The 23,037-nt window shown below is 42.3% G+C and overlaps 1 protein-coding gene across 2 annotated transcripts; it reads right to left on the minus strand.

Annotated features, from left to right (window-relative positions):
- Nucleotides 1-244: 244 nt before the first annotated feature.
- Nucleotides 245-21,668, minus strand: RANBP1 (RAN binding protein 1). Of its 2 annotated transcripts, none has more exons than XM_082259151.1 (6): nt 21,512-21,668; nt 10,166-10,302; nt 8,886-9,043; nt 6,986-7,114; nt 3,484-3,549; nt 245-808 (listed from the first exon to the last, which is right to left on the minus strand). In XM_082259151.1, the coding sequence occupies exons 1-6, from the start codon at nt 21,524-21,526 to the stop codon at nt 684-686; spliced, it is 630 nt and encodes a 209-aa protein (XP_082115277.1). In that variant the 5' UTR covers nt 21,527-21,668; the 3' UTR covers nt 245-683. The 2 variants fall into 2 exon arrangements, with proteins under 2 accessions (XP_082115277.1, XP_082115276.1); XM_082259150.1 differs by having other exon boundaries at nt 245-811.
- Between the last annotated feature and the right edge of the window lie 1,369 nt (nt 21,669-23,037).

A 23,037-nucleotide genomic window follows, 5' to 3' on the forward strand; every position in this document is an offset into this window, starting at 1 on the left:
AAAGCTATCAGCATTCAATCTCCTTGCAGGCAGCAACATAATCTGAAGGTTAAAGACTTCATGTGTTCAATAGACAAGATAGACAACTGCTGTATGGCATGACACTGACAACAGAGCTTAATTGAAATTATACACTTTTCTGTAGCAATATTCCTAGACCTAACTACTGGATTTAAAAGCATCCATAATAGGGGAAAGAAAAAAAAAAAACCAGAAAACATTGCTATGAAACACAACAGATGTGTTAATTCTCAGCTTAAATTTATTTGATTAAACAGCGTCATCCTACCTGGGTCACAACAAAAGAAAAAATATACCCCATTCACACCAACTGAAATGTGATGCTCAAGTCTATTATACCTTATTTAAGGCAACACCCATACTTTTCCCTGGTCGAGATGCATTATTTTTGCGTAACCATTATAGATTCCAGTCCCAACTTTATTACAATTTTTTTCAAACTGGTTTATTTGTTACTTTGGATGACTATAAATAAGTGTTTCCACTATGGAAAAAGAAAGTGAACACAGTACATTTGCATGACTGGGGAATGGATTTTTGTTTCTCAAGAAAACTTCTGAAGGGCAAAAGCTTAGAAAAAACAACCTGAATGTTTGAACTCAGTTCTTTTTTCTTAGTTACAAAGTCCCTTGTAAAAATAAAAGTACAAGGCTCTAGAGGACTTATTGCTTCTCTTCCGTTTTTTCTTGTTTGGCCTCCTCCTCTTGGTCTTTAACCTTGTCCTCTTTTACCGATAGTTCTTCTAGTTTTTCTGCAACTTTATCAGTACTATCATTTTTGGTCGAGTCTGCTGAAAACAAATCAGGTTACTAAGCAATCTGTGGAGAACATTTTATACCAAGAGGCTTCACACTGCCCTGCTGCGCTTTGGGCAAAGCACAGCTTTTCTGCAGGGTTAGCAGTGCTTTCCCATAGACTATGTCCCGCAGCTTGCTGCTTGCTTGTTAAACGCAAGTTTTGGTGCGCTTTCTGAAAGCGCACCAAAACTGGGGTACATATTTGGATTCCATGGGAAATAGCAGCTGGGCAGTGTGAAGCAGTCCTAATAAAACACACAGCCTTTCAGCCATCAAGTCCAATAAGTAGAGCAGGCACGCCATTAAGATATCTCCTTATAGTCACACACGCACACAAAAAGCCAAACTGATTTGAACTAGTTATTTTCTGGAATTTCTTTTTAAAAAGGAACATTGGTTAAATCTTGAGCGAAGACAAAAGAAATGCACTTCATGTGGAAGCTTGCTAAAGATTAACTCTTAAGATGTATATACAATTAAAGTAGTGAAACCACTACTAAAACAGTGACAAGTTCAGGTTTTAAGTTAATGCACAACAAGATCACTAACTTGTTTTAAGGAAAACAACAGGTTTTTATTTGAGCCAGAGCAATTCATCTAAAGTGGGACTTTCAAGCCCTGTTCAGAGATGAGCCTTTTTTTTTATGAGCTGAAAAACGCTCAGGTGTGAAGTCTCAAAAAAACTCCCAACAAGCAAAATTCTATTTCAATGGCCCCTGTTCACATATGAGCGTTCTATTGCCTAAAGCAAAATGCCCGAAGCTCCAAAAAGTACACAAGCTTATTTTTTGGCAGATTACAAGCGTTTTCTTGTTAGATGAATAAACTATACTCTCAACTGTGAATGGAGCTTTACAGTGATCATGTAGTAATGGTAGTGTCTGATACCTTATAGAAAGGGGACATCTCAGCGTAGCCGTGACAAGCAAACTGGTGCCACCGGTTCAAATTTCAAAATTATTTCCCATGAGTAGTCCACCAGGGCAGACGCCACATGTACTACCTCAGTTAAGTAGTAACATAACTATTTTTAACTTGAATATGGATAGGAGCATCAGGCGGCGACTGGGATGGTCTTGGCCATTCATAAAAATGCCTATTGTGACCAAAACACTGTATGCACCATACAGATGTGAATATTTCTATGGAATGCCAGGTGACCACTACTACCAATAACACCCTTGCCTACCTGGACTTTTTGGTTTCTATGTGGAATAAATCCACCCCCAGAATTGGATAGTCACCTTAAATGTACCTTTACATAGTTTTAGCAGCTCTAGAGCCGTTTCAACCTAGGGTGCTCCAGTCTGCAAAAACAGACATGTAGTAGAAGTTTGTGCTTCATTCTGCCCCTTTTCCTTCCCACACCTCACGATTAGTCAACGAAGCTGGCTACATTGTAACACTAGACCAAGAGTGAGGAATAGAAAAAGGAGAAAAGTGCCAAAGACACCAGCCTGCACACAAAAACGATCATTTTCCTGTGCAAGCTAGTGCGAATGAGCATTAAGAGTCCACACCATTACTCAATACATTCTAGGGCTCATAGAATTGTACCATGCTTTGATTACTCTCACTAGGGATTACAGAAGACCATAAATATACAAGTATTTACAAACGCAACACTGCATGCTTCTGGTAACCCAATCTGTGAGGTAAATTTTTCACCAAACACTGCATTTTCAGGACCCGATATGGCACAGTAGAGCAACAAATATTGCAGTGAATCATGCAAATCCAATAAGGTACTTCCTAGGTGCCCCAGGACCCACCGAACAGCAGGAACTATTCAAAGACAGAGGTGCTAAAGCAAACCTATCCAGTTTATTAGGGATGGATGCAGTAGTGTGCCACCGGCATAAATCTCACTGGAAAATTTGCGGTAAGGTGTATAAGAGGGGGCAAAAAAAGCCCCAAAGTCCAGTTGAAGACAAAGAACTAGGGATATTATGAAGTACAGCAAACAGCAGTCCACAAAAACCACAGGATATTCGCCAGCCTTGAGAAAAATGCCTAGGGTCATTAGACGCCAAGAAACACTGCACAATCCACTGCAATATTTGTTGCTCTACTGTGCCATATCAGGTCCTGAAGAACCGTGTTATTGACAAAAAGTTCACCTAGCGAAATGGGTTTCCAGAAGAATAGTTCTACAAATGTCACGTTCTTTGATACTTATATATTTATGGTTTTGGGGTACTGTAGTATAGTCATTTGCAAAATTTATTTTATGGATCTATTTTAGGCTTATATGCCTCAGTTTTTATGAATTCTGTACTATAAAAATAATCAATTTGCCGTCTCCCATGTTGAGCCTCTAAAGCCCAGTTAGGAAGGTTCTGGCAAAGAAAACACTAGTTTCTAGTAAATGGTTTCACATGGTCTAAGGGTAAACCACACACTAAACAAAATATAAAGCAAGCAGCACTTTAACACCAATAGCATAATATCACTGAAAACTACCTAACATAAGTTTGCCAAAAAACAAAGATTTGACATTTTAAAACCATAGAGTATCCCAAGATCATAGAAAACTTTCCTGAAAACAGAAAGCAATATATATATAATCCCGGTTTTTCTATAGCAGACAGAAAAAGTGCCATTACTGGAGGTTTGCAGTTAGGCACAGAGTGAGTCTGCAGTAAGATAACGGCGTTTAATTTACCTTTTGTTGGTTTGTCCTTGACTTCATTTTTGCATTCATCAAACTTTGCCTTGAATTTCTGAGCATCTAAAGAAGCAAGCAAGCACTTTACATTAACTTTTTTTTTTTAGTGAAGCAAAAACAGACCTGAAATACATTTCTTCTACATTCATTTACAAAAGGTAACAGATTACTACATCTAGGGATGCACCAATACTAGCTTTTAACTATGAGTACAAGTGATGATACTTTCGGTGAAGTACTCACAGATAAAAAAAAATAGATACCTTTGTGGTGCGATTTGAGATTTGCGATTATGTGATCGCACTTAGTTTAGATAGGTTAGCTTTATGAGACATCCAGGTCTATTTGACCCCCGATGTCTCACCCACCTACCAGTGAAGCCGATGTAGCACAGATAGTGCTTAAGCTTTTTTCCCCAAAACCACAGAGGCCAGAGAAAACAACTGAACCTGGAAATGGCATAATGCATGTCTAACTAGGGGAGATCAGCGAACAGATGTTTGCTTGTCTTCCATCTACCCAGCAAAAACAATCATGGGGGTTCCGGACTCTCACTACCAGGGGTACATGGAAGTGATCAGATTGCTATACAGCTGCCAGATCACTTCCACCTACGAGCCAAATGTGTCAGTTTTACACGCAGTGCTACAGCAGCCTGGGAGTGCACGCAAACCCCCCTGCTCCTCACAATGTACGAGTTACATCCGTGACACCAAAAGGGTTAAATAAGGAACAGTCAATTTTGTACATATATATAGCTTAATTAGGGTTAGAATTAGGTAGAACCCAAAACTAACAGGATCCACAAACTACACTCAGTGTAGTCACAATTGTGCAGATATCTTTGCTAGGCAAGGGAAGTTAATTTTAATCCACGGCAGTTTTTAAGTCTGGTAAATCTAAAATATATGGTATGTATGATGCAGTCTTTAATCCAAACAGCAGGTGGAGCTCTAGACTGCTTTAATTGCTCACCACCTACCACTTTTTTTCTCCCTTTTTCCAACACTATTATGCAGTTGAAGACCGGGCATTTTCTGGCACTTTGTGGACTTGTGAAAATCTTATTTTTGCTAGAAATTAGTTAGAACCTTCTAACATTTTTAAAGCAGAGTACCTAGAGAATAAATTGGTGGGCTTTGCAATTTTTTTTATGTGACCGTATTTGCACAGTGGTTTCTCAAATGCAGTTTTTGGGGAAGCACTTACATTGTAATGGGAAAAAATAAAAATAAAAAAAAACCCACACAATACTTAAACTGATATTTAAAAAAAAAAGAATATATTATATATATATATATATATATATATATATATATATATATATATATATATATATATATATATATATATATATATATATATATATATAAAAAGATGTCACACCAAGTAAATAAATACCAACAGGGTTTGTACACATTTTTACCAATAAAATTCCATGACTTTCCCACGACTTCAAGTAAATATTCATGACCTAATGTTTCATGAAATGTCTACGTAACTATTGTAATTTAACCAATATTATCAACTATATTCAAATATATTGGAGAAAGAAAAAAAAGATTTGATGGGCGCTCCTGCTTGGGGATAAAGCTTCAGTTCAGGCAGTCAGGATGGATAAGGTGCAGACGGACTGGTATGGATGGCACAGATGCGGCGCTTACATCGAAGACAGCTCTTTGTTAGGCCGAAGCAACAGTCCCACGAACAGGCAGAAAAGAGAGAAAGGCGCCACTCAGTTTAGCAGATGTAAATTTTATTGACAAATTAAAAAAACTTACATGGGAGGTAAGAGTCTATCTTCATAGCTTGGCGTCCTTATGGGTCCGCTGTGTTTCCGTCCCTGAGGCTGGCCAGCAGCCAGGGGATGACACGGAACATGACACAGGGGGGGGGGGTAGCGGTTTCGGAGCATGCATGAACCGCTCCTTCAGGGGTTTGAAGGAGCAGTTCGCGCATGCTCCGAAACCGGTTACCGCCCCCCGCATCACCACATTAGTGCAGCCCTCCAGTGAGGTATGCGCTTCACCGCTGCCTCGATCTGACCGAGTCCCCTGATTGTTTCTCCCCTAGTGTCATCCCCCGGCTTCTGGCCAGCCTCAGGGACGAAAACACAGCGGACCCGTAAGGACGCCGAGCTATGAAGATAGCCGCTTACCTCCATGCAAGTTTTTAATTTGTCAATAAAATGTACATCTGCTACACTGAGTGGCGCCTTTTTCTGCATATTCGAATATACAGAGATTGTGAAACAAATTTCCATGACTTTTCGAAAACTTTGTGGGTAAATTTTCCAAAACTTTTTAGGCCTGGAAATTGCCATTTTAAAATTAAATTACTTTTCCAGGTTTTTCTTGACCGTATCAACCCTGTACCAAACAGGTCATGCTTTAAATTATGCATGCCCCTGCACAACTGCAACAAACTACATACATTTTACTTCCTATAGGCGATGCTTTAAAAGCCTTTTCTGGTTACCATTTTAGATGTACAGAGGGGGTCCAGTGCTAGAATAACTGCACATGATCGGACGTTCGCAGTGATACCTTACAGTTTGCATGCCTTTTAAGTTTAAAGTTCCAGTAAACTGGAAATTATGTCATGACATAGCTTCCAGGTTACCATATCCCAGACCCGATCAAAGCTGATTTTGGCTTTGTTTGCGTTTCCGGCCAGCCACTTTTGGTGGGATGGGAGAGCTGCAAAAGGGTTTTTTCTGAGAATGTTCTCTCCCACTGTTTCTAATGGCCAACCAGCAGCTTAGTCGCATCAGTCATTACAAGAGAGCTGACCATCAGCCCTGTAAAAAAAAAAAAAAAAAAAAAAGAAGAAGAAGAAACCGGTACCGGCCATCATTTGGAAGTCAAATTGACGTATTAGGTATGCGATTTGGCAGCAAATGGTTAAACTGCATTTCCACTTTTGCAATCCTCTCATATATATATATATATATATATATATATATATATATATATATATATATATATATATATATATATATATATATATATATATATATATATATATATATATATATATATATATAAACACACACCCTCCCACACCTCTGTTCTGTGCCCTTATTCACACAGCATGTTTTTTCCCCCCCCCTTTTCTTTATATTTCTTACCTTGTAAGTTCTTCTATGTGAATGGGGACATGTAACAAATCTAAAGCAGGTATTATCCCATTTGGCTGCAAAAGTGAATAGACATTTTAAAGTCTATTTTCACACTTGCAGCCAAATAGGGAAAACACGACTATGCAGGAACTACAGCCCTGGAATTAAATACCTACAACGCTAGAAACAAACACAGCTTAAAGAATAATACTTAAAAGGCTAAAAACTACAATACTTTGACAGAAGGCTCCTAGAAATAAGCAAACTGCAATCCCAGCTTTTGCCATTATTTAACACCGTTTATCTATTTATACCCAAAAGTCCTAAAACCACGCTCAAAGTGAAAGTTAGACGTTGTTCAAAACTCAAGATACTCACTTTCTGCATTTAAAAATCGAATAGCAAGCAGCTCAGGTTTCGGTGCCTCATCCGCATAATCTGCATATGTATTCCAGACCCAGGCTCTGTCACTTCCCGCATTGGGCTTTAACTCCATTGCAGGTGTAACTGTAAAGACAGAAAAGCAATGAGGCATTGCACTGGCAAGACAAATATCCATGACAACTTTCTAAACAAAAATTCCACAAAAACAGGCTTCATCTCCAGGTGTGAGGAAGAAAGCATGTCAAAATGCAGTTTGTTTTATTTTTTCTTTTGACCATCACAAGGTGGTATAGCGCTGCCTATGTGTATTTAGCAATTATCACCCTTACTAAGATGAGGTTCGTTAAAAGCCTTACAAATAAAAAAAACTTTCCCATGCCCCAAAAGAAAAACCAAAACAAAAAAAGTATGGCAATGCAAAATATCCATTGAAATGTTGGAAGGTTCTGAATGGGGCTGGGTGTAATGGTGGTGGGGGGGGTTCTGTAGGAATTACGAGGCTCTGCCAAAGGCTGAACACTGGGAGTTTGGATGGGGTCCCTGTGGAATTTAAAGGAATCTTCAGGGGGCTAAATGCAGCAGATATTTCAACCCACCTATTTCAGACCTGCAAACAGTACAGGTGCCCACTGGGAAACTACTTCTGCTCCCTGGTCATGGAATATGTCAAATGATTGGGTAGAGGGAGTACGTTACATTAATTTCCGGGGGGTGACTGTACTGACGGCAGGTCTGCTGATGCATTGTGATGTCTAATTAACCGTTCCCAGCTCTGCTGCCTTGGCAGGCAAAGGGAGGCCAATCTGCAGCTGTCTAATGAAAGACCACTTGATAAACTGCTTGGACCAATGAAACCAAATGGACACCAAGGCTGATTTTAACACTTGTGCGACTTAAATCGTGTGAGTTCCGTTGCCATTTTGACCAGTGTAACCTTTTTTGTTTGTGCCCTACAAAGGTCGCTAGACATATGCAGAACAGAAAAAATTGGGGGGGGGGCGGGGGACTGGGATCCCAGGGCCCCCTTTGTTAAAGAGGGCTTCCAGATTCCGATAATCCTTCCTGATGACCCCCCCATAACCACTGTCCAGGGTTGTGAAGAGGCTCTTGCTCCCATCAACATGGTGACAAGGTAGTGTGTGCGTTTAAGCTTGAAGTCTATGGTCCTCAAGTCGCATGAAAGACTGACCAAAGTAGTGCAAGAACTACTTTAAACTAATTGCGAATAAACTAAGTCGCACAGGTATGAACAGTACTTATTGTGAGACATGGAGTGCAACTTTGGGGTCCAAAGTTGCATAAGTAAATAGGGGCTTAAAATATTATTTCGTAGAAATATAAATTTAGCCCATTTTCCAATAAAAGCGAATAGGCAAGCTGCATATTACCTGAGTGAGATAACATAGAAATATATATTTTACACATCTTATTTTTTGGACTTTGCAAGCCCATTCTGCATGTCTGCATTACCTGTATGTACCATTTCGGCATACATCTAATTTATTCAAACATCTCTAAAATGTTTCTACTAGTTTAAACAGGTACACAAACTAAAAGTTGCTAACAAATTCAGATTTTAAAGAAATTAAATGAACAGGTTTGCGAAATCTTCACTATACTGTACATTTCCGCATTGTAGAAATCTTTATACTAGGTTAGCAGCATGTCAAACTATCTCAGCATAAATTTTTACCCCAAAAATAGAAAATTTAAAATATGCAAACCCTTAGTCTTTTTTTCCCCAGCATCTCACAATATTCCTACTCTGCACTTCTCTGCCTGCAGGGCGAAAAACCTCATACCTCAGGTCAGGCATTGTAAGATTTTGCAACCTGTCCCAGTCCTTACATATGCAACATACATAAAGTACCAAAGAAAATACGTTTTTACTTACTGTAATGGTTTGCACAAATTTTTAGAGTCTTATCTCTTCTCATCAAAAGACGGATAGTTCCCTTCTCCTTGTGTTTAAGGAGTTTTACATCACCAGTGCCCCGTTCTTTCCACTCAGGTGGGTCATTTTCAGAAGCAAATCTGAAAAGCTTTGCTCTCCTGTTCAAAACAATATACACAAGACTTATAAGGGAATACCACAAAAGCATTTCAAAACAGCCTTCAGTGATAAACATTAGAAGGCGATGGTCAATGCGATTTCATGCGAGTCTTGCCAACATCATTCAAAGCAAGTCGCACGTGAAAATAACCAAGAATCATGCAAAAAACCTTTCAAATTAGTGCAAGTTGGAGTATTATCAATTTGAATAGTTCCATAGGCATAAATAGGATGCCATGACAAGTCGCACCAGGAGTGAAAGGGGCATGAGGGTCCCAATTAGTATGAAGATAAGAATCTGAATGGTTTGGATTCTTGACCTCCAGAAGATTTAAACCCCCCCCCCCCCCCCATCATGACCAGGTCATTTTTTGCTATACAGCACTGCGTTATTTTAACTGACAATTGGATGGTCACGCAACGATGTACATAAAATTGATGTCCTTTTTTTCCCTGAAAACAGATGTTTCCTTTGGTGGTATTTGTTTTGTGCAAAAAAATAAATACAAACTTATCCCATTAAGCGTATATTGATTGGTTTGCACAAATATTATAGCATCTGCAAACTGGGATATATCAATTTTTTGTAAATATTAGTAATGGCGGCGATCAGAGAGTTCTAGCGGGGCTGCGATTTGGTGGACAATCGGACACTAAAAATAGTAACATTGCTTAAAAATGTGCACGGTCACTGTACTAATGACCCTGGCTGGGAAGGGGTAAACATCTAGGGGCAATCAAAGGGATAAATGTGTGCCTAACCAGTGTGTGTGTGAGAGAGGCGAGTGTGTGTGTTAACTAAGTGGTGCTTTTACTAAGGGATGTACTGGATTTTCTCTGCTTTGCAGAGAAAAGATCCAGCACATCCCTGCTGACAGGCAGAGCTCTGTCATGCTCCTCGCCAATCAGCAGGTGCCAGCAGAAATTCATTGGCCAGCACCCGCTGATCAGCTTCTGCTGTGACTAATCACAGCAAAAGCGGCGCCCGCCCTTCCATCTGGAAGGAGAGGCACTTTGCCAATGCAGAAGTTGTGGTCAGCAAGTGATTATAGATAATGCAGACAAACAAAATATTTTAAAACTTGTTCATCAAAAAAAAACAAAAAAAAAAACGACCTTACATTTTAAACATTTCCGCTTCATCTTCTTCTAGAGTTTTAATTTCCTGCTCAGGTAATGAGACAATAGGTTCAAAATGAGGATCGTGGTTGACCTCATCTGGGTTCTCTACAGTGGGTTCAGGCTCCTCCTGTGTTTCCTAAAAAGAGAATGCACACATTTCAAACACACTGGGATATTTGTCAATTCTGTCAAACAGCAAGGCCACGCTAAACAGTTGCGAAGCAAATTCATTACACATCCTTAGCTACGTTCATAAATTCCTTCCTCTGCTGATCCTAAATAGCTTTGCAACAGAATAAAGCCTGCCCCTGACCCAGGCCTCGACAAACCCCAGGCGCCAGGTCACATTTGCAACTAGAATTAGCGAACTGGCGCCTGGGGTGCCCTGCAGGAGGTGTCCTGTCCCTTTTGCGCCCCCACCTTCTTTCCCGAGTGCACGGACTTCCACGCCGTCCATAAATTGAGGCCCCGGCTTTTCGGCCTTCTTCTGTGAGATGAGAGGCTAGGGGAACTGGCGCCCTCTTGTGGTGGCCGGGAGTAATGCATGTTCTCAATGCCTTCCCTCTCATCTGCTCTTTGGAAGGAGATGGGAAGTTTTTGCAGGCTTCATCTCTCTGTCCAGTTACCTTTGCTTAAAAAGGTAAGTGGACAGGGAGTGGTTATTATTATCAATTTATTTTTTAAATTATATTTTTTTTTTTTATAATATATATATATTTTTTTCTCATCACCGTGCCACAGCCGAAGGCCCCTTTCACACGGGCTGTCTGATCAGGTCCGCCTGTCAGTTTTTCAGACAGACCTGATCGGACCCTTCATTCTCCTCTATGAAGCGGTAATCTGCCGCCATCTGATCCTGTACTCCAAAAACAGATGGATGGTGGTTCTATTTTCTATCCATCCCATGGATCGGATCAGATGGCATCGGATGGAAAGAGACAGACAGTCTGTTTCCATCCAATTGCGCTATAGAGGAGAGTGGGGTTCTAGTCGTATTTATGTGTAAATTTAGTATCCGTTTTATTAAATAAAGCTTAGTTAGTTAAAAAAAAAAAAAAAAAAAAAACTGGCTCCTAACTTTTTTAGCTGGCTCCTAGATTTCAGGCAAATTTGTCAAGCCCTGCCCTGACCACTCCTAAAACATCTCAAATTGAATGAAGCCAAAACACATGGTTAGTGGTAAAGCATTAATAATTCTACTGTGGCAGAAATAAATGAATGGAATTACCTTGACTGCCTATGCTAGCACAAATCTGTACCTAGCCTCACTTTTTGTGGAACTGTAAATTGCCTCCCCTCTTTCACACAAGTTCCAATGCAAGTATCAACCTTCATAAAGTCTATTATTTTAGCCTGCCCCTTCAGCGCTCAGGATTGGTAACTGGCTTTCTTAGCGAAAAACTGCTGTCACGTGGAGTGTGCATATACCTACTTGCGCGATGTTCAAGTGTCATTTGTCCCCCAAAAGGCACTTCAAAGAGAAGTATGCACCCCAACTTGTGCCCAATATACTGAAGGGTGCAAAGTTTTGGCTTATAAAAAAAAAAAAAAAAAAAAAAAGTCCAGGAATAGAAATATCGAATCTATGCTTGCTAGCTGACTTAAAATGGTAGTAAATGCAGCTTTTTCACTTGTACAGGCTTATAAGGCTTGTCTGTGGGCACAGCAAATATCTCCTAAACTTACGCCGTTTAACAGCTTCAATACTGGGCACTTTTACCCCCTTCATGCCCACTTCAATTTTCAGCTGTGACGCACTTTCAATGACAATTGCGTGGTCATGCAACGGCGTACCCAAATTAAATTGATAATTGAGACATTTCTTTTGGCAATATTCAATCGCCACTGGGTTTTTTTTTTTATTTTAACCAAGAAGAAGAAAAAAAAAAAAAAAAAAAAGTTTGCTAGAAAATTCTGTAAATAATTTGTTTTTTACTTTCACTGATGGGCGGCACGGACGTGCAGCACTGACAAATCAGTGCAGGTCTCCCCTGTAATGAAACGCCGCTGATTGGCTCTCCTCACATCATGTATTGTCCGATAACCACCATTTCCTTGTGTACATGTGATCAGCTGTGATTGGACAAAGCTGATCACCAAACTTTTACGGGGATTGGGTAAGTGCAAGCGCAGCGACGTTGTCCCAGAATAGAACCACCCTTCCGCCATCATTTCCCTATACGGCGAGAGGGAGGTGGTTAAAGGAGGTATTTGCAATTTCAGAATTTTTTCTTTACAGTTTATTGCTTTTAGGGCTCATGAACACAGGGCAGGTGAAAACGCTGAACGCTGGAAACGGACAAAGAAAAACATTCGTTTCAGAGCTTTTACATACCGAGTTTAGCAGCGGCTACAAGCATTTGAGGTTAGAAGCGTTTAAAGAATCTCAGGAAGCCCTCCCAAATTCCCACAATGCATGAAAAACAAATTAACTATTTCAGCCATTCTGTGAGAGAAGAGAGCAGTGTGCTTGTAGATGGCGGCCTTTTTTTTGTGTTTTCACTATGGATCCAATCATGAGCACGTGTGAGGAAATGCTCCTGATGTTGCGGTTGCTGAGGCTCCGAAGACGTAGAATATTGCGAGAGAGGACCAGGAGTTCATTGCTAATCTATTGATGCAGGCAACAGCATGTGGTGAAATTTATTTTTTTCTCCCCAACAGTTTTAGCACCCGTTCACACTGGGGCGACCTGTCAGGCGACCTGGTCGCCTGACAGGTCGCCTTCCACAGAGAAGCTGTGGACCCGTTCTAATAGGAGCGACAAAAGTCGCTCCGACTTAGAAAAAGGGTCCGGAGCTTCTTTGGGGCGAACCGGAGCGACCTGCATTGACTTCAATGTTATGAAGTCCATGCCGGCCGCTCCGAGGTCGCGGTGCGAGCAGCACGCCACGACCTGTGAGGTCACCCAGCGAAGTAGCGTCGCCCCAGTGTGAGCGGGGCCTAAAATGTTCAAAAAGTATCAGAAATGTTTTCCCTTTTAAAAATACTTATAAATGCAAATGAGCAGAAACGCGGGTTACTGCGTTTACAAGCATTTGAAATGCCGGTAAACTACAGACCTGAACATAATTTTTCTGCTTTCAAAAAAAATTCCAATAACCTCAACTGCCTCTATACTATTATAAACAACTGAGTGTACTTGTACACATAACATTGAGGAGAGTTCAGGGGCTGCTGAAAAAAAACACGTCTGTTTAGCAGCCGCAGTGTTCATGAGGCCCTTAAGCGGAGTTCCGCCCAAAAGTGGAACTTCCGTTTTAGGTACTCCTGACATACCACATTTGGCATGTATTTTTGACAGTTACCCAGCTCCCACTTATACTTGGAGCTACTCCAACGGAAGTTCTCCTCTCCCCCTCCCTGCTATCTTCTGGGACATGTCAGAGGTCCCAGAAGACTGCCCGGCCATTCAGGACAAGTAGCGCGACTCGCGCAGTGTGCACCCAGCTATGAAGCCACAAGCTGTCAAAACCAGGAGCCCACAATAGTGATGCTGGCACCACTGAGAGGAGAGGGACAGGAGTGAGGCAGTGAGGCTTCAGGCAGCCGCATTGCTGGATCCTGGGACAGGCGAGTGTGTTTATTAAAAGTCAGCAGCTACATTTTTTGTAGCTGCTGACTTAATAAAAACACAGAAACTGGAACTCCAGCTTTAAAGTGATATTAAGGTCTCTTTTTTTGTTTAAAAACAACAAACATATTATACTTGCCTGCTCTGTGCAGTGGTTTTGCAAGAAGCAGCCCAGATACTCCTCCTCGGATCCCTTGCTGGCGCTCCTGGCCCCTTCCTCCTGCAAGGTGTCCCCATAGCAAGCAGCTTGCTATGGGGGCACCCAAGCTGAGCCGCTGCTCTGGGTGTCCATTTAGACATTGGGTTGGGCCCTGCCCCCCCCCCCTCCTCATGGGCTCACTGACAGCAGCGGGAGCCAATGGCATCCCTTGCAGTGTCTCAGTCAAACAGGAGGGAGAATCCCGGACAGTTGAGGCTCTCATGCAACATCGCTGGATCGAGATGGGGCTCAGGTAAATATTATGGGGGTTGCTGTACACAGAAGGTTTATGATCTTAATGCATAAAGATAAAAACCCTTCTGTATTTAGAACCACGTTAAGGAACACTTACTTTGGACCAGCTTGGCTCAAACAAAATAACTTGGTGTCGTCTCCATGTGGCTGCTGGCAAAGCCATTAGTCACTGTAGTCAAGACTGCATCTAGTAATGAGCATATTCTTTACAAATGGGTGGTGGAGCAACTTTCCCCAATTTATTATCCTCGTTCAATCAGAGAAGACCTTGTATTTGTTGAAAAAAATACAATGCTTCTCTGGAGTGAGGGAGGTGCAGTAGTGAGTGATGCTATATGTCTAGGGCACAGGGAGAAGTCCATTGACCACCCAGGTGGCAGAAAAGAGTATGCCACATAATGTACGTATGGCTACCACAGTGAATTACAGCTTTATCGGTCACATGGAGCTGGATAATTAATTTGAGCCAAACTGGCCCAAAGTTTTTAAAGAGGAACTCCAGGAATGAGATTCGCATAAGACCTGGTTAACACTAGTGCGACTTGAGCCACACAATCACAGGACAATGGAATCAAATTGATTTCAATGGAGCGATTTACAGTGCGACTTGGCCCCCCACAAAATATGCAAACGCACATCAAAGTTCCATAGCTGTAGTGTGAACCAAGCCTCTAGATTTTTCGCTTTAGGACTGTATTGCTAGTACTGGGAAATACAACCTAGCAGGTCAGTTGCAGAATCTGTCGGTACTTTTAGTTTTCACATTCACAGAACACTGAATGGGTGACGTGGCCAGGCTGGGGTGACTGTCACCCAAAAAACATCAACTGTCGAACATGTTGGTCATTCTCTAGAATGTTACGATGGAGTGATTTTAATATGTATTGAGGTCTTTATGTGTTCATATACCTTTTTCATATTTTTAATTGATTGAATAAAATATGTTGGATTTTAATGTTGATTTGTAAACATTTGAGTTATTTGCACCTCAAAAATCCCAGGTCCTGATGTTAACAAGGGGAAAAGGTTTTAAAAATAACTCCAAAGAAACATTTTGCCTTTCAGTAAGGCCTGCAAAGCAGTAGATTAGAACACCCGAACTCACATATCCCATTCATGTTCAAGAATGAAAAAACTAGAATTGTGCTGAACCAGCACTCTGTCAGAGTTAGCCAGGAACAATAGCAGTGAAATTCAGCAAAACTTTTTCTAAGCATTTGAATTCATTTAGCAGAACATTAAAAATGGCACATTTATACCGCATTCACACTGAAGCGGCACGACTTCGGGGACGACCTGTGAAGTCGCGTGCAGCGCAGCACGACTTGCACAGACTTCATAAAATGAATGTCTATGCAAGTCGCTCCAGGTCGCCCTGAAGTAGTACAGGAACCTTTTTCTTAGTCGGAGCGACTTGTGTCGCTCCTATTAGAACCGTTCCTCTACCACACAATGGACCGCAACGTTGCACGACTTGTCAGGCTGACCAAGTCGCCTGACAAGTTGCATTAGTGTGAATGGACTCTTAAAACTACAATTATTATTAAAAGAAACAAAGTAATAAGATGAGCGTTGTCCTTAAAGACCAGTCCCATGCTCTTTATCTTAAACACAAAATTGATTTTAGCTTAGAATGTGTATTCAAGATACAAACTGCCTTTTAAAGGATATGCCATTATACTAAATCACATCCATCATTAGGAGGGACCATGGCAAAATAATCTTCAAGTTGTTCAAACATTGCCAAGTAGATGCCCTCACTCAAGTCTACTGCATTAAACCGCAGTTAAAGAAAAACAAAAAATTCCCCTGCAAGGCAATGCCATATTGTGCCAGTATGCATTGCACATTATGAGAGACTTACCTTAAGGTGGTTGTAATGACAGAAGATTTATTTATTTTTCGTAAAGCATTCTATGCATTAAGATAAAAAGCCTTCTGTGTGCAGAAGCCCTCCTAATACTTACCTGAGCCCCCTCTAGATCCAGCGATGTTGTAGGAAGGTCTTGGCTGTCCGGGACTCCCCTCCTCATTGGCTGAGACAGCAGTGCGGCACTATTAGCACCCGCTGTTGTCAAAGTAAGTCAGCAAATGAGAAAAAGGGAGCAGGGCCAGAGTTCATTGTCTGAATGGTCACAGGGAGCTGTGACTGCGACTCAGCTCGGGTGCCCTCATAACAAGCTGCGTGCTGTGGCACTCAAGAGGGAGGGGCCAGGAGCATCAAATAGGGACCTGAGAAGAGGAGGAACTGGGCTGCACTGAAAATCCAGTCTGCAGAGAGAATATTTTTACCCAAAAAACAAAAAAAAAAAAAAACTAAGACTTTACAATAACATTAAAATGAAGCCTTCTGCCAGCGTGCTGCCACTGCTGAGAGGGCTTACATTTACACAAGGTCTTTCTTCTGGGTTCGCAGCCTCCGGCTACATGAGTGGCCAGGGGCAAATGATGTCACTCCCACGCTTGAAGGCAGGAGCCACCATTTATGGCATGGGCTCTGAAGGTCTGGCACTCTGCCAAGCTACTTTACCAACCTCGTCTCAAAATATCACCCAAACCATCCTATTCATTCCTACCAAGACCTCCTGCTATCCAGCTCATTGTCAACTCCTTCCATGCTCACTTCCAGGATTTCTCCAGTGCCTTACCTCTGGAACGCCCTATCCCATTCCCATTCTGTCTGGTATTCTTCTACTCTGTCCACCTTCGGACAATTCCTGAAAAATCATGTATTCAGGGAAGATTACCCCACCACTACTCAAATGCTCACCTTTTATTTTCTCCATCAGATCATCCTTCACATCACTCACCCCTCCTTTTAGGTTAAACGTTATCATTCGCAGGGCCCTCTGAACCTTGATCTTGCACTGTATTATAACCAAACTTTTTGGGTGAAAAATGCTGTGCACAATGTTGCCGCTATAACAGAAACTGTCAGAATTGTCTGAAAACTCCTGGCATCAAACACCCGATTTACCAAGACTGAAGCACTTGTGTATGGCAACCAGCATCTAGATTTTTAATTCAATTCTTAAGCCGGCCATACATTAAATAATCATCTACTTAACCCAACCTCCAGCTATGTAGATCAAGGGCCTTCCTGACTGCATACAAATTGAAAGTTTAGGTTTGACCCCATATTTTATGGTTTTGGTAAATCTAAAGGAAAATTGTACCCGAACATTTTATATTGTATGGCCAGCCTTAAAGCGGAACTTTAGGGCAAAGTTAAAAATAGGCGAACAGGCAGGAATTTTTTTTAATGCAGAAGAGCAATGCTTTGTCTTTCAGTGTTAATTTTTGACAAAAATATTTGTCAATTACATGTTTTTAAACTGTGAAAACTAAATGAAAATCAATTCAAATTTTCTTCAACTAATGAAAACGGAACGAATGTGGGAGGGACGTTTATCCACCTGAACTTCTGCTTTCTCCTGAGCTGTCTGTTAAAGCCCCAGCCCCGACAAGCTGTATTGGCTCCCTCTGTTGCCTGGGAGTTCTAGAACAATGATCTGCCAACCATGCGGCGAGCGTTTCCCCTCTCAGCAAGGTAGCAGTGCTCATCACTGTGTAAAATAACAGTCTCCCCAGACTAGTTCCTTGCCCTGTTCATTCCCTCACTTCCCCATCCCCACAACGTTATTAGATTTTTTGCACCAGGAGTATGTAGAGTTTGGAAATTCTAAATAAATTCTTATAAAATGCATTCAATTTAACTAAATCCATTAGATTTTAGTTGACTAAAATGCAGGCGATTTTAGACAACTAAAACTTAGTAGAGATTTTTGTCGACTAAGACAAGATTACTAAAGACATTTTAGTCAAAAGGAGGACGAAAACCAAATCGAAATTTTAATGTCAAATTTAACACTGGCCTCTTGCGCATTAGTTACTTACCTGCCTGTCCACACCTGTACAGTGAGCTGAACACACAGCTCGCTGTACAAGGCCGGCATGCCAAATCTGAGTGAATTCCTGTGATTGTGCAAATGAAAGTGGTTGGCGATCAAGACCTGGAAGACCAAAGATGCTAGCAGATAGGCAGAGATTGGGGGGATGCCAAGCATAATTTCTGAAATTAGAAGCTAGTTGGTTACTGTGCAGAGCTGCTTCAGATTTAAAAGCTGGGTATACACATCGAAATTCAGCCAGTAGAAACTGTCCAATTTTCAATCTGTGTAGCCCTCTTGATAGCTGAACTTTGCTTCTGCGGGTCCTGCTGGAGTGGAGAGTCCTCATGATCAGATAACTGCACAAAGAGCTGCGCGATTAATCGTTAGAGAAAAAAAAAAAAAAAAAAAAACACATGATCTTGATTTACCCCCCCCACCCACCTCACAATCTTAGAACAGCATGTCCTCGATTTTTAGAGCCGGTTCACACTGCCACGACTTGTCAGGCGACTTGGTCACCTGACAAGTAGCGCTCCATTCTGTGTAATGGAACCGTTTTAATCAGAGCAACTCAAGGCGCTCAGACTTAAAAAAAAGGTTCCTGCACCACTTGGGGGCAAAGTCGGAGCAACTTGCATTGACTTCTATTAGAGAAGTCGTTTGCAAGCCGTAATGAAATCGTGCTGCATGGGCGGCTTCAAAGTCGGGGCGACTGAGTCTCCGACAAATGTTTATCAACACTGTTAAAGAGGAAGTAAAGCCAGGAAATGTTTTTTCCTTTTTGATTACCTGCAAAGTAAATGTATATGGTACTAGTATGCAATGCATACTAGCACATTATGTGACACTTACCTGAAAACTAAGCCCTTATTCCTGCATCCATCTCCACCCATCTCCATTCCGGGTCTGTGGACTGCGGCTGTGCTACAGGCTGGAGCTGCGTGATGTCACTACTGTGCATGCACGTGGGAGCCGCCAGTCACGGCACAGGCCTCTGAAGAAACAGCACAGGCAGCTGTTCCTTCAGAACGCATGCGTCAATGACGTCATCGGCTGCATGCAATGTAAACGTCTCCTAAACGGTACAAGTTTAAGAGATGTTTACCGTACCTAGAGGTACCAACAGGGTGGTTATACAACCACTTTAAGGCTTCATACCTATAAACACAATGTATCATTTTGTTATTTTAGATCCAAGGAATGAACTTCCGCCTGTGAGGGCAGTTTAACCTCTTAAAGACTAAACCTTTTTCTTACACTTGTTGCTAGCAAGTTAAAATCAGTACTTTTTGCTAAAAAATGTGTTTTTCCACTGCATGGTACGGCTCGCTTTGGCGCTTTTCCACTACATGGCACGGCTCGTTTAAACAGTACCACCTCGTTGGGGTTCCAAGCGAGCCGTACCTATACCATATCCCACAATCCCTTGCATGCAGCCTTGTTTGTCACTACTGAGTAGAGCCTATACAGTGCTGACTCAAGCAAATCGAGCCGAGTCAAGCAGTGCCGAGTGGAGCCGAGCCGGTACTCGCAGTGGAAAAGTGGCATTAAAGCCCACAAAACACACACACACACATATATATATATATGTGTGTGTGTGCGCTTTGTGGGCTCTAATTTCCCATGATGCTTATGCACTCTGCAGTGTATGTGAGCATCATGGGAAATGTAGTTTCAAAACATCTGGGGTGCCAAGGTTCGCTATCACTGCCCTAGAGAATAAAGCCCCGTACACACGTACCGATTGTCGGCCGAACGCTCGGCCGTCTTTTGTCCAGTGATGTCGTGTTGGTTGAAAAGTGCTCAAGACTGCACACGAATTTTGTCGGCCAACAACAACCAACTTCAGAAGTGATGTCATGTGATGGTTGACTTTCCGTGTGTTTTTTCTTCTCTGAGCATGCCCAGTCTTGCTCATCTGGCTTTTGTCGGCCGAAATCTGTACTGACTGACGAACAATCAGCCGTTCTGGTGACGGCCAACAAAAATTTTAAAGCATGCACACCAGATTTTGTTTGGCCGAAAAGTCGCAAGTCGGTTGTCCGAAGCATCATACTAACAAGCCGACAATCGGCCGATCGGACGTTGGCCGAATATTTACAGCCAACAATCGCTACGTGTGTACGGGCCTTAACAGTGGCGATTGTTGCAATATTTTAGGTCACACTGTATTTGAGCAGAAATCCTTCAAGCGCAGTTTTTTGGAAAAAAAAAAATACACTTTAAAAAAAAAAAAAAAAAAAACACACTAAAGTTAGCCTAATTTTTTGGGATAATGTGAAAGACAATGTTATGCTCAAATTTCTGATCTTTATTCCAAGCAAAAAAAAAAAAAAAAAAAAAAAAGTGGCTCAGTGATAATGGCACAGCAGGAAAATCCCAGATTTCATATCACTTGCCTACATGTAGAAATCAGATTATTTTCATTCAGCCCGCTTCTAAGTGGTTGTATAGCCTCAATTTTTTTTTCACCCTAATGCATTCTATGCATTAAGGTAAAAAAACCTCCTGTGCTGCAACTCCCCCCAAACCATTCCTTGGTCTGACCCAAGCTTGATCCGATCCAGCCGCTCGCTCTCCTTACTGGACAGATAGAAGCAGGAGCCACTGGTCCCTGCTGATAATCAAATCCAGTGACACAGGAGCGAGGCCTGAGTCCTGCTGTCTGTGTCAATGGGAGGAGGAGGCAACAGGACTCATGAGCTTACCCGCACAGGTGCCCCCAGAGAAAGCAGCATTCCATTGGGGCACCCAACAAAGACCAGGGGCCTGGAATGCAAGGGGGACCCCAGAAGAGGAGGATAGGGCATTGTAGCCAATCATCCCAATATTCTGTTTGGTACACCCCCTAGAATCCATCACTGAAAAAAGGAACACCAGGCCTATTGTGTAGCACTGTAGTCACTACATAGAACCCAATACATTATTAGGTTTCTTCACTGACTGAACTCTGCACAAACAATATTGGCAATAGGGAAACCGGGGGAATCAAGATTAGAGGAGCCAAAATCCAATCAGGGTGGCAGATAAGCAAGGGAACACGTGCTGCCACTGCCCAGAATGGGAAGGCTCCAAAAACATGGGCGCCTAATACACCCCCCCAAACATCAGCCTTGCCCGGGACTGCACGATCTCCCCTCCCCCCTTGTATGGTTTATCCCGGAAAGCAGATAGGCTTACTCAGGTTCACTGCACACTGGCCAATACCAAAGAAACCTAGGGGGCTACATGAGGTGGTCAGCACATTGCGCACCCCTCTCGGCTTAGCTAGCATAGCTCTCACCTGGCAGGAACAGGGCCAGCCCTACATCTCAGGCCCCCGCCCAAAACTCGCCGCCGGCGCCGCATCCTCACCCAGCTACCTGTCCATACTGAGCTGGGGAGGAGCAGAGGACGGGAGAGAATGGAGTTTTGGAATGCATACCTTTGTGTCAGCCATCAGGCGGAGGATGGAGGCAGATTACGCGGCAACGCTCCGGGTTTCTCAGCTGTAGAGCTCGGTCCGCGATTTCGCGCTGTTTTTCCTCCCTCCCACTTGCCGCAAATGTCGTACGTACTATATCCTGCGTAACGTCATGCCGTCAGAGACGCTACCAATATGGCTCCCCATAAGCTTCATTGGTGCTGCAGGATGACATCACATCCGCCTTCCCGTTTACTACGTTCTGTAGTTCAACAAATACAAGTGTCTGTTCAAAAAACGTTACGTTAGAAACATATGGCATTCGTGACCGTGTGCCGTCTGTCAGGAAACGACCTTGTTTTACAATAGTAGAGAATGAACTTCCGGCCTCGTAAGGTTACGCACGTCGGCGTCCCGTCGGGTGACATCATTAACATGGCTGCTCCCATGTGAGGGTCCCATGCTGCTCAGAGTGTGGGCGCGAGCAGGTAAATGGAACGAAATAAGCTTCTTGTTAGTTTGTTTTCGTATGGGTTTTCTTGTTGATATCAGCTGTTATGCTGCCTGTGCATTTTACTTTTACAGCAAGACAGGTGTTAGTCATGCGGATCAAAATAAACGTATAGGCATCAAAGTGAGTTTATTCCTCGCTGTTTAATGACGTCCGTGCTGAGGGAAGTACAAATAGTGCCATTTGCGAGGTCCTTTTATAAATAGTATCTATCAGTTTGTCATATTGGTCTAGTTTCAGTATTTTCTGAGTCATGTTGAATAAACATGCAGGTCAGTGAACTCACAATTATTGGAGCTACCAATAAAGCATGGCAGCCAGACAACTGGCATTTTGGGAATTAAGTTTAGCAATGGCAGCTGCCTTTCACTAGGCTCTGTTCACATATATGTGAATCTGTGTTTTTAACCGCATCCAATTTGCAGAACGTGACTCAGATTGGCTGGAGCCGGTTCACACATGTCTTCGGAGGACGCAGTCTGTTTCTAAAAAGAGTCTTGTGATTTTGGGTCCGGTTTAGGTGTGAATTCAAGTAAACATTCGCACTTGAACCAGGGAACAAAACTAATCCAGACTTCAAACCACAGCCGGACATGTTTGAACCCAGCCTTAAAGTGGGTTGACCATGGTGAACAGGGCTCAGCAGCCATGATTATCATCGTCCTGACACAGAGGGTGACACAGGAAGTTGCAGGATCAGCCAGGTTTTTTTACAGCTGAGAGGGGCAGATAAGACCACACAAGCGCTGTGCTGTTTATTCTGCTATAAGGAAATAGGATCTCCTTCCCCTTTTTTTTTTTTTAAGGCATAGAGTGCATTTAAGTGGTTGTGAACCTCCGTCATAATATTTGAACAAAGAACACATCTGTAGCATTTACTCGTCTTTCTCCAAACCTTTAAGTCTTGTTTCTCTCTGGCGATTTGCTCCTCTGTTATCAATATTGGTCCCTTCTAAGACTTTCCAAACCCATGAGTTTTGTGAGAGGAGAGCTCAGCACACAGCTTGTCTATTGACAACACAGCTCTGTATCCTTC

This window comes from Pelophylax lessonae (assembly GCF_965119305.1).
Source record: "Pelophylax lessonae genome assembly, chromosome: 1".
Taxonomy (NCBI): domain Eukaryota; kingdom Metazoa; phylum Chordata; class Amphibia; order Anura; family Ranidae; genus Pelophylax; species Pelophylax lessonae.